Source organism: Mesoplodon densirostris, chromosome 3, assembly GCF_025265405.1.
Source record: "Mesoplodon densirostris isolate mMesDen1 chromosome 3, mMesDen1 primary haplotype, whole genome shotgun sequence".
NCBI lineage: Eukaryota > Metazoa > Chordata > Mammalia > Artiodactyla > Ziphiidae > Mesoplodon > Mesoplodon densirostris.
The window spans coordinates 126,566,788-126,581,462 of NC_082663.1; the positions used below are offsets into that span (position 1 = coordinate 126,566,788).

Consider the following 14,675-nt stretch of genomic DNA (forward strand, 5'->3'; position numbering starts at 1 on the left):
AGTCCTCATCTTCTTCTTGGGACATTTCCACATCAGGAAGAGCTGACAGAACTTCTCACCTCTCCACACCTCACACACCTTAGAAAATGTGACTGAATCCTTTGGAGGGAGGCAGCATGACCCAGGGAAGAGTCCCCAGGCTCCTGGGAACTAGATTCACCACCACGTGACCTTGAGCAAGTTACTTACCCCCTTTCTCTGCTTCAGTTTTTTCATCTAAAAACGAGAACGTAATACTAGATGAGCCCTATGCTGCCTTTTTACTGCCACCATTCTCCATTCTGTTATTCTAAACAGCCTCTATTTTTATTTTAAAAGGAATATTTGGACGCAGATTTATTTTTCCACTCCTAATTACACTGTGACAAATGGACATAGGTGGGTGATGGAGTGAATCTCTTCAGAGTTAGAAAACTTCATAAATTGGTCAGAATCCCCAAATCCGACTGAATAGGAGTAAGGAATTCATTCAGGAAGAAATGAGTGGGACCAGATTATAAGTAACACAGATTGATGAGGGCCCTCCAGTGGTGTGCTGAAGTCAGAACACCGTACCAGCTTGTATCAATTGTTAAGAGCCACTATGCGCATCTGTCCCAGCACCCCGTACAGTGATGTGAAGTTGAGAGTTGAAACTGGTGATGGTGGAAGGATTTACATCATGGAAACTGGCAGATGCTACAAATCAGGGCTTTCCACCCTTTCCAGCCCCCACCGCCCACCCGGCCCCGGGAAGCCTGTTGTGAAATATTAGCACACCACTGGCCGCCTTCTAGAAGCATGTTCCTTGAGAGCTAATTGTCTTCTTAACGACTACCAGAGACCTGTGTCCGGAGAGCATCAGAAAAGAACATTGTCACATTGAAAGCACCTCCACCTTGTACTACCTGAAGTTGTATCTTATATGGGAGTTACAGTCTGTTAGAATGTGAGGTGAATTTGGAAGATAGTAAAATTTACCCTTGAAAAATTCCTTTAATATACACAACACATGGTGAGTATCTTTTCTTAGAGAAGCCCAATATCATGAGACCCTTCACTAATGAAACGAATCACCTCTTTTGGTCTCACTTTTGGCTAATAAAAGATGCACTAAAGTGTTGAACAGATTATACATGCCTTTATAAACTAGAATCACATGCTTAGAACCATGGGATGCCCACACATCTGAGAGGTCTAAGACTGACTAAGGGAACAGCAATACTTACTTGTGCTTACTGCAAGAATGGCGAGCAGAATCTCCTATTTAAAATAGTATTGATATTTCACTTTTTCTTTATATTGTATTTATTTATTTGCCAAACACAAAGTTTAATTCACCTAAGTTGGGATGTAACTCTACTTTCCTGATACACAGAAGATCTTTGCAGGAGAACTATTTTTGGCAACTCACAGATGCTGCTGGGTAGAGTCAAGAATAAACAGGGTTGGTGGGGGATTGCTTTAATTGTTGGCCACTCAGATCACCTAAACCTTGTCCTTACTTAGGGAGACTATGGGCCTCAGCAGGGTGGCAGTCAGCTGGCAACGGGGGAGACCAGACAGGTGGAAATGGGCCGAAGTAACAGAGACTGCGGCAAGCTACATAGGACTTTTCCAAAAGGGAGGTCACACTGGGGCAATGAGACATGAGCAGAAAGCCAGTGCTGAACTTTTAATTCAGCATTGATGGTTTTCTCCCCACTGAGCTAATAGGCCCCAAATTTCTGGCCTTGAAAAGCTGTGAAATAGTGTCTCTCTACTTTAAGAGTAACCATATTTTTGTTAAGAATTAGAAGCCAGCTCTTGTTCTCTGTTTGATTCCTTTTCTCTACATTTCCCCCACCTTATTTGTCTGTGCTATGTTTTTCTCCAAACACTATAAACTCTGGCTCAATCTCCCAAGGAGGGGGACTGGGTTGACCAGAGCTATAAGGAGGTGACCAGATCCTGCTCCTGGTGGGTGACAAGGAGTGTCAGGGCCACTTGCATGTTTACCCATTTCTTTCATTTGTTCCAATTCAAGCCTTGATGTGCTGTCACCTCATCTCTCCAGTTACCTGATTCCTTCTCTCGCTCTGACCTTATATATATCATCCCAAAGGAGAGACTTGGGGAAACACTTACCCAAGTGCAATGGGATTGGTAGGGTCTCCATTGGGATGGGAGTTAACTCATGTGTGCCATTTCACGTCTATACAGTTTATAGTGGGATAGGAACCCAATACAACCTCTGTAGGTTGAACCCCTAGTTTTTACTTCCAATGACCTGATTCCATGCCTACAGCACCCTTATGGGATGTCAAGAACCATGGATGCACTGACTAGAGAGGTAAGATGGATTTCCAGTCCTAAATAGGTTACAGACCCACCACGTAATATTTCAAGTTAGAAAAGAAAAAGCATCAGTACAGAATGGCTGAGTTTAAGCACCTCCCACCACTGGACATTTGAGTGTTAGGACAAAAATGTTTTCCAAAAAATAAAAGAATTCTTAAATCCTTACCATGATTGCTAGTTGTTGAAATCAGATCCTTGGGTTTTATTCCATAACTTGGGCTAAAAGTTACTACCCTACAGTGTGGAACATATCTCATCTAGGTTTATGACAATGAAGGCTCAGGGCTAAGCATTTTAGAAAACAGGGTGACTCAATTCCTTTTGTCCGGCGTTTCTGGCATCTTTTGCTCCTCACAGCTTCCTCCCTTACCTATATGGAACATCTGAAAAGTGAGCAGGTTTGGAAGACCAGGGGCATCCTGGTTCTAACCTTCTGGCACCGTAGCAGGGTCACCCACCCCAGTGCATCCACAGGGACCGCTAGTAGATGGGTGGGGCAGCCCTGTGACCCTGGCCATGACCCGGACTCCATGGAAGGAGAGGCTTTGCTAATGGCTCACACCCCAAAAGGCAGCACTGCTTTTGGCAGAGGGCATTGCTAGGGCAGGAATGAATGTGAAGCCGCACAGAGCATTGCTCCATTAATTAGGGTCACTTAATTAATTAGTGGTTAGGCTGCTTCTGATAGTAAAGGGTTTTTTGGGGGGTTTTTTGTTTTTGTTTTTGGAAACTAGCTAAATTAATTATATTGTATATACACAATAAAATACCATAAAGAAAGCAAACACATATATAGTCTTTGGTTGAACCATATACCATTCTAAGTGCTCTAGATTACATATACTATCTCACATAATTTCCCAACAATACTACTACTGATAGTAAAGTTTTAACCAGAAAAAAGTAGACTTCATATCATAATAGCTTTTCCAGACTGGATGGATGAATAAATAACTAGGGATAAAGAGTGGGTCATATAGCTAGCAGGGGCCAGTGTTGCTGCTTTTGGGTGACACAGTAATGCTAAGGCTTTAATTCTTCAAGGGCTGAATGAAAAGGCATGAAAAGCAGTGAACTGTTTCAGTATCCAGTTGTCCCTGCATTCTGTCAACACAAATTCCTGTTTCCTAGAAACTGTGCCTGTGATTACCGTTTCTTACAATCTCAGTGTGTCTGATATTTAACACTGATGTTAAAAATCCAAACACAGTTCACAAACTGTGCTGTTGTGAACAGGTAGCCCTTGGATGGGAAATTTGTGCTTTTGTTGAGCTGTAGCATATGTACTGTCAGTGTGCCTGTATTAAAATGTCTTCTGCACACCATAAGCCACTTCCTTCTTTGTCAGCCGTGTGTGTGTGTGTGTGTGTGTGTGTGTGTGTGTGTGTGTGTGTGTGTGTGTGTAATCATTTCCCCTAGGGGTAGCGTCAAAGTCACCTGGTCTTATTTCCATTTCCTGCTGTGAGGAATGTCCTTTACTAGAGACAAGCTGGTGTTTGAGATGATGTTCTAGAACTATGGAATGTTAGAGATGATGTTCTAGAACTATGGAATGTTAGAGATGGTGTTCTAACCCTCTGGCACTGTAACTATGAAATGCAGCACAGTCTAGCTGCTCCGCATATGTAGAAACTGAAAACCTGACTCCTCCAGTATTCACACCTAAGGAAGCACAGCCCAGAATTCTGGATTTTGCCTTTCACTATGACCTTAAGGCCATGGAGAGTCCCTGCACCTCTTTTTTTCAGCACTCTGCCTTCTTACCCCTCCACATCTTTGTCCTGTTCCACATACCCAAGCAGCAGGTGGATGGTCCAAGGCCCATATCCCGGGACAGGAAGGTTAACAGACAGCTCTGAACTCTTGCAGCCAGAAGCAACTTCTGCCTCAGGGGAGAATCAAGGGGCCTTCCAATCACCTCTCAGACCCACAACAGCTTAGCAGCCACAGGCTAACTGGTTCCCGGGATAGGTTCTCGTTAAGTCTTGTGGGCTCTGAAGTCCTGCATGCAGAGTACTCTGTTGTCCAGGTCACGTGAAGTGTGCTATCTTGTTCTCAGCATCCACCGATCACAGTGCAGGATCTAGACCTTCCATTCTGAGCAATGCCAGCCTTAAGGATGCAACCTCATTCCTGCAGGCTGCTTTGGCCCTGTCATCCCATTTCCTGCTCATGGTTGGTGTTCTCCTTGGGATAGCTTGATGGTAACGGAGTTGATTCCAGAAAGTTCTTCAAAACCAGAGGGACCTTGTTATTCCTATTCAGTGTTCTTATTCCCCACCTGGTGGATGTGACTCAGTCCGCAGAGGTGTGAAAGTCAATGTGTGAATTGCACGCACTTAAAAAAACAAAAAAACCTGCTTCATCCCTTTCGGAGCCCTGCAGGCTGAGATCATTTTAAGCACTGACCCTGCCCTTTACACCCAAGCTTATCCTAAGCAGAGCTCAGCTGCTGCCATGGTCATGAGCAGGGAGAGGTGTTTCACCAGTCCTGAGTTCAAGCCACAAAATGCGACTAAGGGCAAAAGCTTCTTAATCATCAAACCTTGAACGTCAAACTGAAGTAATTCCTTATACACTCAGAGTAGCTTCTGACGTGGTTTCACCTGGGTGTTCATCACACATAAAAGCAATTCACCAGGAATTACCATCTCCTGATCCTCTCCCGCACCTACCCCAGCCTACACACAGATACTGTGCTGAGAAAACAGTCGTGCCCTGCAGGCTTGAGAATGCTGCCTGTGGCCACCTGCTGTGTTTATCTGCCTAGCATCCATGTCCTCCTCTTCTGGGATCACAAATTGATTTTCTTTGAGTTACGTAGAGTCCACGTGGTTCAGGTGGCTCAGCGGCCGGGTGTGTTACCAGGTGTGGCCAATCAGTCCCAGTCGCCAGGCCACAGTGCCGAGGTCAATGGTGAGCACGTGACCAAGACAGGCCAATCAGAATCAGTCTCCTTGCCTGGCACTATGGAGAGAACCTCTCTCCCCCTGAAATCTCTTAAGCAGGTAAAAAATGCAAACTTGGAGGCGCTGATGGTCAGTTTTGCTCCCACACGGAAAGAGCTTTCCTAAGAATGAAGCACTTACTAAAGGCAAGCAGGGCTAAGAGATGGAGAGAAACAATATTCTCGATCCAGCTATGCTTCAATCTACCCAAGTCTATCCCTGAAGTTTTCAGTTACACCAGACTTTAAAAAACCCTTTCCAAAAAGTTTTCTTTGCCTATACACGTCTAACATTTGCAGTGAAAAATGCCCTGCATAAATTCTAATTGGATCCAGGAGTGTTTCCCCAAAAGGGTTTAGTATAACAGGTTTGGCGGAGCTTAAAAGATGATACAGAAGGTGGACAAATTTTGAAAGACATAAAATTTCTCAGAGCCTTTAACTTGATGATATGTACTTTAAATCTCTCAGGTTATTATAGTAAACAATCCTTTCCCCACACTCATTAGACACCTTGGGAACAGTCTGCTAAAGGATATACTTTGAAACATGCTTTGTTTGAATTTTCTCAAAGTCCAGGCTTTTAGAAAGAAGCAGAAAATGCTTTAAGGGGATGACCTAAACAAACAAACAAAAAACCCAAAACAAACAAAACTTTTCAGGAACTGTTCTGTACTCAACTAGATTTATCCCAAATGGCCTTGTACATTAAGGCTAAATTTGATGAACATTAAAAAAAATTAGTTATTCCCCAAAGTCTTACTAATGGTCATCTACCTCTGTGGCCAAAACACAACCTCAAGCTCAACTGAAAAGAGAGAAAACGCCCAAATTTTCTCAGGGTTTACATCAGATGTGCCCTCTTACGAACCCTGTCCGTTCTATGGTGCAGTTGTCACACTTTAGGTCGACCGGCATGACACACAGAAGAAGGCTACACAACGACAGCTGTGATTTTATAGTGATTTTAATAACCAGGTTTACATTAACAGTCACTGGATGAACTTTTTTTTTCTTAATCTCAGCTAAACTCAAAACACAGTCTTCTTCACGGTTCAAAGCAAACAGCTCTTCGCGTTCCAGAGCTGCCTCACAGCTACCACAGATCACAGGGAGATTTACTGTCTGTCCATAGTCACCAGACACAACTGAACACCCACACACCGTTTCCAAAGAGGGAACTTGAAAGGGATGCTGGCTGCTCAGGACAGCCCATGTGTACACTGGGACTCGAGCTGGAGTTTTCCAGGGGAGAAGGCCTGAGAAGCTGTGGCAGGAAGCTGCTGGGAAGATGTCTCAGGGGGAGCCCAAGTGCAGGCTTGGGATTGAGGCCTGTGGAGAAGAGCATGACTCTCTGCGTGTTGTCATGAAGCAAAAGGCCATAGGATGACTGGACTTTGAAGAAACCCATTCTCGGGATAATTACAACACTGCCATCTTTAGAAAACTTAGAGGAAATAGCTCTAGCGGGGCAGCTGATTTAACAGTTCTACTAATACCTTCTCAACTACCCAAGATGGTGGCCGTCCCAGAAAGAAGCCCAGGTGACTGCCATCCCCCACTTAGAGAGGGGCCAGGCCAAGAGCTGAGACAGCAAAAGAAAGCTTGGGGGAGACGGAAGACCCGGCATGGCCTCCCACACGCGGATGAGATGCCAGGGAATTCTGAGAGGGCTGTGACTCACCACCATGTTCTCTTCCTAAACCCTTAGGACAGGGCTCTTTAACGGGTCTCATAGAACATGGCACATTTGAATATAAATTTTAACTTAAGTAACAAAGCATCAGAAATTAAAGTCAAGAATATGGTGGGAGTTTTCTTGGAGTTCTCAGAACTTTCTATGCTTGGAAAGTTACTAATAGTACGTGAAAACAGGGAGACTTCCTCAGATACTGTTGCCCACCGTGAAGGCATATAGGGGTTGTTCCTACAGCATAGGAAACTTGTGTAGAATATAAAGTTCTGCTTGAGTGTTTCATTCAGGAGTCCCAAGTGCAGCCAACTTGGCCATGAAAGATTTATTTTTCAAAGCACAGAGAGGTCATGGGGAGGATAAGTTGGACTCAGGCCGGGTAAGAGCAGCAGGGGGCACACAAGTGGATGCTCGGACTAGAGTCATATACGTGTCTTTTCCTCCATCTGGTGGTTATAGCTGGTACTGCAACGTATCCTAAAGCCCAGCCCAGCCAATGAGGCATATATACAGATGCTTCAGATCTGACTAGCTCCTCTGCTTGCAAAACTGTCATTCTGAGTTCTATTGTACCACAGGCCCCCAAATCTTTGAGTTATAAATCAAGAGCTACGTCCTCCCCTTCGCTTACGTTTCCTTTAAAATAAAGGCACCATGAAAAAGCCTTAAAAACAGCAAGACTCCTTTTATGAAGGGAAATCATCTTTTTCACGATTAGAACAGAAAGTAGCTTGCTAGGGAAATCCTCTTCCTTGGCTATTTCCAGATTCCTTTTTAGCCACGTGTCCCCTTTTCTCTGGTCTTATTAAAACTTGCAGAGATAATGGCTTCTCCTATGCACCTGAAAGGTGCTCGAGGCCGGCTCTTTTCTTGAAAGTACTTAGTACACAGAGTTGCGGGATCTACCAGCTGGATCCCCTGAGCACCGAAGTCTGATCCCAGGTTGAATCAATTTTTCCTGTATATGGGCCTCTTGGTTCTACAAATTCTCATTGGGCTCACAGAACTTGCTCCAAAACTGAATTTTCAGAAGTGGCATGATAGGGAATTGGACATTCATGTCTGACAGACAAGGTGGATGCTAATGCTTTATGCTAATTTCCTTTACGTGTCATGTCACTTCCACTCACTGGGAGATTCTGGTACTAGAACAAAAAGTTCCCCTAAGGGATATGCTGACGGAAGGGGAAAGAGATGGTTCAGAATTGACAAAGAGAACCACGGCCACAGAGCGTGCACCTTCTGTTCCAGACGGGCCTTCCCACATCCCTGCTGGCCTCCCATAGGAGCTGAGACTCCCTATCAGTAATAAAAGCTAGGGAACATCTAAGCAAACAAAATTTTAACAATAATGACAAAAAAATCATATTCAATCATGGATGTGCCTGGATCTTAGGAGATCAAGAAAATCACTCACCCTTGGCAAGAGAAGCCCATCTCAGCTCCAGTCCTAACTCGAGAAGCCCGCTGCTTGCCTTGGTTTGCAAAGAGCCGCGAGAGGTGAGCTCCAACACGTGTTTAGAGGGAGGCGCTATTTAAGCGTGGCTGCCCTCCCCCCAGGGCCTGTGCTGTGCTCCCAGCTGCTGCCTTTTAAGAGCACCAAAGAGGCAGGGAGGGCAAGAGCAAGAGAAAGGTCCTTTCCTCTCTCCCCTCTTCCTTCCCAGCCCAGGAAAGAGAAGAATTTGAAAGCAACAGTGAGAAAAAGGCCCGACCAAACACTGGCACGACCAAGCAGGTGGAAGCAATGGTTGGGTTTTGGTGTTTTGGTGTTTTAATGTTCCAAGGGATAAAATCTACTAGGAGGGGATGTGACAAAGTCCAGAACCCGAAGACTGCCTGCCTTCTCCGCAGACCCCAGGGGACCGTGATGGCGTGACAGCTGCCCCGAGTGGCCATCTTCCGTGGAAATCAATGTTACTTCATCAACACAATACACAAGACCCCTTATGCTCACCCACCCGCCTCCCCCGTACACACCCTACCCCAGTCCCTCTGAGCCCTCTGCCTTGCTCTGGGCTCCCACCACCCACTCACCCCAAATAACTGGCGTCCCTTTTGTTCATTTTCCTGACGTCCCAGCTTTGTCTGTCCCCTTGTCGTAAGATGCAGCACTACACACGCTCTCAACACTATATAGCGGATGCTTTTACCTTAGTGGCCTGATTGCATGCATGTAAATGGGGGGTCGGGGCGTCCAACAAATCAAGGCTATGCATAAACAGAAAACAAAGCAATAATCGTAAAGCTAGGCAAGCGAGCGTTAACATTGGAGAAACATAAGGCTTGAGGCTTATTGATTCTTTAGATCGAACTGTTTGGATTCACTTTCCTTCTTAAATATTGGTGCACCATTTTGGCTTCAAAAGAATCGCTTCTTGCTTCTGCCCCTCTTTGGGGGAGGGGTCGCTTAACTCAGGGATGTGATGTTAGAACGGCCTCCAGGGGGCGCCACGATGCGCTTGCTGGCCGAGCGGACCCCCTCATCCACTTGGGTGCCTGCAGGTGGCAATAAATTCCCAGGGATTAAAAAGGGAGAGAGACGCGGGGGGGGGGGGGTGTGGACAAGAGAGAAAATGGATTAATTTGAAGAGTGTAAGATATTAAATGCCTTCCTCATCTCCCAAGAAACTTCCATTCCAGTCTGTCACAGCTATTCCAGGCTTTTCCTACCCACCATCCTGAAAACACGCCTTTGCCAGGAAAAGCCAGGGTCTTACTGGATTTCATCGGACCCTCGGCATCGTAACAATGATAATAAAAAGAACAACGGGAATGATATGAAAAATAGCCGCTCACATTCGTTTTGACAAGCAACGTTTGAAATACTCGTCAGATCATTTCATCCAGTCCTCACCGCTCCCCCTGAGGCAGGTACTGTTATTACGTCATTTTACAGAGGAGGTGACTGAGGCTGTGAGAGGCTAGGCAACCTGCCCAGTGTCTCACAGCTTGCAGTGGTGATAGTCTGGCCTGGGGCCACAGATAAAAGGAAACACTGATATGATATGCATTCGTCCTTTCAGAAAGGAGCCAAAAAATGTTTACCGGTGAAGGTGGCCAGGGAGCAATGAAAAATGGCAAAAACACTGAAAATTTTCTGGCAACTAGCATATGTGATCCCTGACAACGTCACCTTAACTTTTAGCACTTTTCCTTTGTCTTCCTCCCCTATGGCCCCGTCATGTCTTTTCCTCCGTATCTTCCTGTTTCTCCCACTTCTTCCTCCTCTTTCTTCCCCACAGATAGTCCCTTTACACGTCTCTTTCCTTTTTTGTCATCTCATTTCCCTCATTTTACAATTTTCAACACAGTGATGCAAATCTACACTTATTTTTCCCCATTTTAAGACTACTGGTTTTTGAGCAATTGAATATTTTCTATGAATATCATAGTTCTTAAAGATTCATGATACAGCTAAGCCATGGTAAATGTTCAGTAATTGCCAGCATTATTATCATGACAAGGAAGGGGAGAGTAGAATTAAAATCCTAGATTAGAAGAAGCTACTGCAATTTGAGCATAAAAATAATCTGAGCTATCTGGGCAAACAAAAGGAAAACAAAGCATACTGCAGGGCTCTCTAACGCAGAAAATCACGCTCAATTCATAAGGAAACCATCCTGGCCCCGCCCCGCCCCCGGCCCCACCAGGTGTGATCTCTAAGCAGAACTGGCCATCACTTAAACCTGATCTTTAACCTGGCTGAGCCCTGGCTTCCTTTCCCACCAGGACTTCTCTTTGATTCAGCAAACCTCCCAGCTTGCGGCCCAGTGACTGTCTCCCTAGAGGGCAACCTGGGTGAGGTCCTGACATCACGGCTAACCTCGCAGCGCTGAGCTTCCCCTCCCACTTCTGTCCTCCCCGTTTCACTACCTTCACCATCAGCTTCTCCGACTCACCTGACAGGCTAAATCCGGACTGATGGAGGTTCCTCACAGGCGGGTTGGGCCGCGTGGGAGAGCCCCGGGTGGAGCCGGCGGGGGTGCCCCCCTTGGGTGTGGTGGTCAGGTCGAACACCGGCCCGTCATACATGCCCCTGGGCACTGCGTGCAGGTCCGCCATCTGCAGCAGAGAAAGCGGGCAGCAAAGTTTATTTGCTCAACAGTTAAGCGGGCAGCACAGAGGTGGCAGTGAATTAAGTGCATGTAGTGAGAGCCAGAAAGTAATAATCATGTTATTTTTACTAAGGATGCAATGTACAACATGATAAAGAAAGTTAACACTGCTGTACGCCATAAATCAAATCCTAAGAGTTTTCATCACAAGGAAAAAAATCTTTTTTGTATTTCTTTAATTTTGTGTCTCTATGAGATGATGGTGTCCACATTCCATGGTGTGTGCAAGTCAAACCATCATGCTGTACACCTCAAACTTATGTTTGTGTTGCACAAGTCAATTATATCTCGATAAAACTGGAAAAAAAATTAAAAGGTTATTTTAAGGAAAGGAGAAGCAGTATAAAATAAATAATGCGGGGTGTTGTGATAGAGTGACCATGGAGGTGGCAGGTGAAGGCCTCTCTCAATAGATGCGCTTCTATCTTAAGGACCAAAGGAGCTTGTGGGTGGGGCCAGGATGGAGGGAGGGAGGGAGGAGGCTGGGGGAGGTGTGGATGGCAGTGTTCTCAGCAGAGGAAACTGACAGTGGGAACGTCATCAAACAGAAGAACCACGCATGCGGCCGGAGCAGAGCGGGTGGGAAGGGCAGTTTGAGAGAAGGTCCTAAGTGCTGGCAAGGACCGCATGGGAGCTCCATCCTCATGCTCCTCAGCACAGATCAAAAGCGGCAGCCTTGGAATGACTGTCCTCATTCAGTGGGTCTGACCCCCTGGCCTCTGGCTGTGGTCCCACAGCTCTTGCCCTGGGACCGTGGAACCCGCCAGCAACATCAGCAGAGGCCAGGCGTGGTGGTGGAACCAGAGCTCACGGTCACACGAAACGGGGCGCCTCCCGCAAAGGTGCTCACAGTCTATTATGCAAACACTGCAAGACCACCCAAGGCAGCAGAATGGCCGGCGCACAACCTCTGCCTGTTTCTTATCATTGCCCAGAAGTGAGGCAATGACGACACGCCGACAGCTGACATCACAGGACAGCTCGTTGTAAGACTCCAAGGAAGCCGGCCGCAGAGGCTTCCCTCGCCTCTGTCAGTGACTCAGGCGCAGAGGCAAAGCTCACCAAATTTGCAAATGTTAATGATTCAGGTGAGATGATGACTGTATCCGTACTCCCCCCAAACCTTGACCAATAACTGTATTTCATTAACATCTCTTGGGGTCCAGAGGCTAAGTCACACTCATGGAAATACAAAGCTGACACCTAGGACGATTGAGTTCCATTCTCTTCTCTATTAGGCCAAAACTGGAGTGTGGAATTTTACTCCATGCTAGCTACCTTTAAAATACCACTCATAAAGAGAGAAGAATGGGGAAGGGATTTAGAGCACTGTCATGAATGAATAGCGGAAGGCTGCAGGGATATTTAGACCAAAGGACAGATGACTTTGGGGACACACAGGTGCTCAGATGGGTTTAACTCATTCTGTGCAGGTGCCTGGAGCAGAACTGAGCTTGGTCGGCTGCAGGGAGGTAGACTTGAGCCCAGAAGAACAAAGTTCGTTCTCCTATGGAGGCCACGGATATGGCTGCTTCCACCCATTGGGCTCTGGAGGATATGGATTCTCTCTGGCTTCTACTCAACAACTGCCTCGGTAACCCTAAATCTGAAACTACAAGGAACTTCCCAAATATGAGCTCAGTAATTGGACAATGAAGATCATGCTGGGGCTACTTGCACAAAAAAGGCTTCTCAGAATTCTGAATAATTTATTTCAATTTATGTTTATGTCTCCATCATAATTCTAGAATCCTCTATCTTTGATTTTATAACTGATTGGATTATCTGTTCCCCTTCCAATAAAACATTACATTTGAAAACAAAAACAGACAAAGAAAAGGAGTTGGTTCTCACAGGCAGGGGTGGGCAGCTGTCTCATGAGATGGGGAGGCCCCCTGTGTTGCAAACATCCACCCAGAGGCTCGACGACCACTTACTGGGGTCTGGGAGTCGGGTGGGGCACTTACATATTGAGTTTCTGTGATTCTCTCTCTAAGAGGTACTGCAGTGGGCACCCATTTCCTGTCCCCAAGCCCCCGCCCCAGTGTCACCACGACTGAAGACTCATTCTCCCTGCTGGTGCGGTGTTGGCAACAGGAGGGGCTCGCTGGAGTCCCACCCAAGAACTGCCCTCAGATGAAGAGAACTGCTAGGCCCAAAGCCCCACCCTCTGCTCCGGGGCAGCCCACATCCCATACTGGTTTGTAGGTTGCGGGGGCCAGGGGGTGCTGGTGTGGAGGGAGTGAATATAAGGCCCAGACCCCTTTCAAGGACCAGCCCACCTGAGGTCCAGCTGAGGCCTTGGTTACAGCTGCGTCCCAGCCTGACTTCTCCCTCTGCCCTATTCTACTTCCTTCATTTTGCCACAAGGGGTGATCCTGAAAGCAACACCCAGCAAACCTCCTGCGTGAAAATCTCCCCTTCGGAGCCTGTTTCCCAGGCAACGTACTCTGCAAGGAAGTTGGAAACCCCTGTGGTGGGTCCAGGCACAGAGGTGGCATGGTTCTGTTTCCTCTGGCCTGGCCCCCAGTGACTTACAAAGGGAGCCCCCTTCCTCCTCCTCTCCCCACCATCTCCCCCATCCCATGTGCAAAGATGACTTTATCCTAACAGACGAGGTCAGTACCACAGCTCAAATCCCACAATCCCAGAGCTGGTCAAACCCTGTTTTGAGGAGCCCTAAGGTTTCCCTACAGGAAGGTGACCTGGAGATGAGTGTGGGGATAGGAGAGGGAGCTGGAAAGACAGAGTTCTGGGCCTCACACCTGCATCAGCTAGAGCTCTCTGTCTGTAACGTGTAGGGAGGTAGGCAGACATGCACACAAACATGTACCCATATGGCTGTGTATGCATCTACCTATTTATCTGTGAAATCAGGGACATAAATAAGATTTTATATACTTGCTAGAAGAGTTATAAACATTTGCCCCAATGGAGCAGCATCAGACAGATGTGGGATGGGACAAGGAGGGGTGGGTGTGGACTGCTGGTTCTCTTTGTAAGCCTTGAAGAGTAAATTATTAACAAAAAATGGATACAGACTTTATTTTGAATTATTAAAATGTTTAATTACTTTAAGGAAAAGCACTCTAAAAATGGGGGGAAATCGTTTGCAAAAAAGCTTTCTTTAGCCAAGAAAGTTTTTGAAACCCCCTTCTATAGTCCATTAAATCTGTGCAATGGTCTTCGGGAAGAGATCATTGCTGTGAATTTCTTTGGGAGGATCTAGTAGAGCACACAGACCCCTCCCCATCTCATGGTTCCTGTCCCTGTGCTGAATGGGACACAGAGCTCATCAACCCCCACCTCTGGGCTTTGCCTGCTTCTCACCTTCCTCCGGGCTTTAATGCGCTTGTAGACATAGTCCGAGAAGGGGCTGCAGGGAATGAAGCGGCCAGCCCCCTGGGTCACGTGCAGGTTGCCATCTTCCAGCATGATCTTGCCCTGGCAGATGACCACCAGAGGAGCCCCGCGCAGCTCCATCCCTTCAAAGATGTTGTACTCTGCAGCCTAGAGACAGGGGCGAGGGACAAAGCCTTGGTTATGGGTGCAGTAAGGACAGAAAGAGGAACGTGGTTCTCCTGTGCTTGGGATCCTGCCT

General features: G+C 46.6%; 1 protein-coding gene across 2 annotated transcripts in view; it reads right to left on the minus strand.

Moving 5' to 3' along the window:
• Positions 1-6,215: 6,215 nt before the first annotated feature.
• Positions 6,216-14,675, minus strand: part of DPYSL3 (dihydropyrimidinase like 3) — a 116,510-nt gene continuing 108,050 nt past the window's right edge. For both annotated transcript variants that reach the window (XM_060093592.1, XM_060093593.1), the window contains exons 12-14: positions 14,405-14,584; positions 10,859-11,021; positions 6,216-9,455 (exon numbers count right to left, since the gene is read on the minus strand). In XM_060093592.1, the coding sequence (XP_059949575.1) occupies positions 9,367-9,455; positions 10,859-11,021; positions 14,405-14,584 (432 nt within the window). In that variant the 3' untranslated portion in view covers positions 6,216-9,366. The remainder of the gene's footprint in view (positions 9,456-10,858; positions 11,022-14,404; positions 14,585-14,675) is intronic.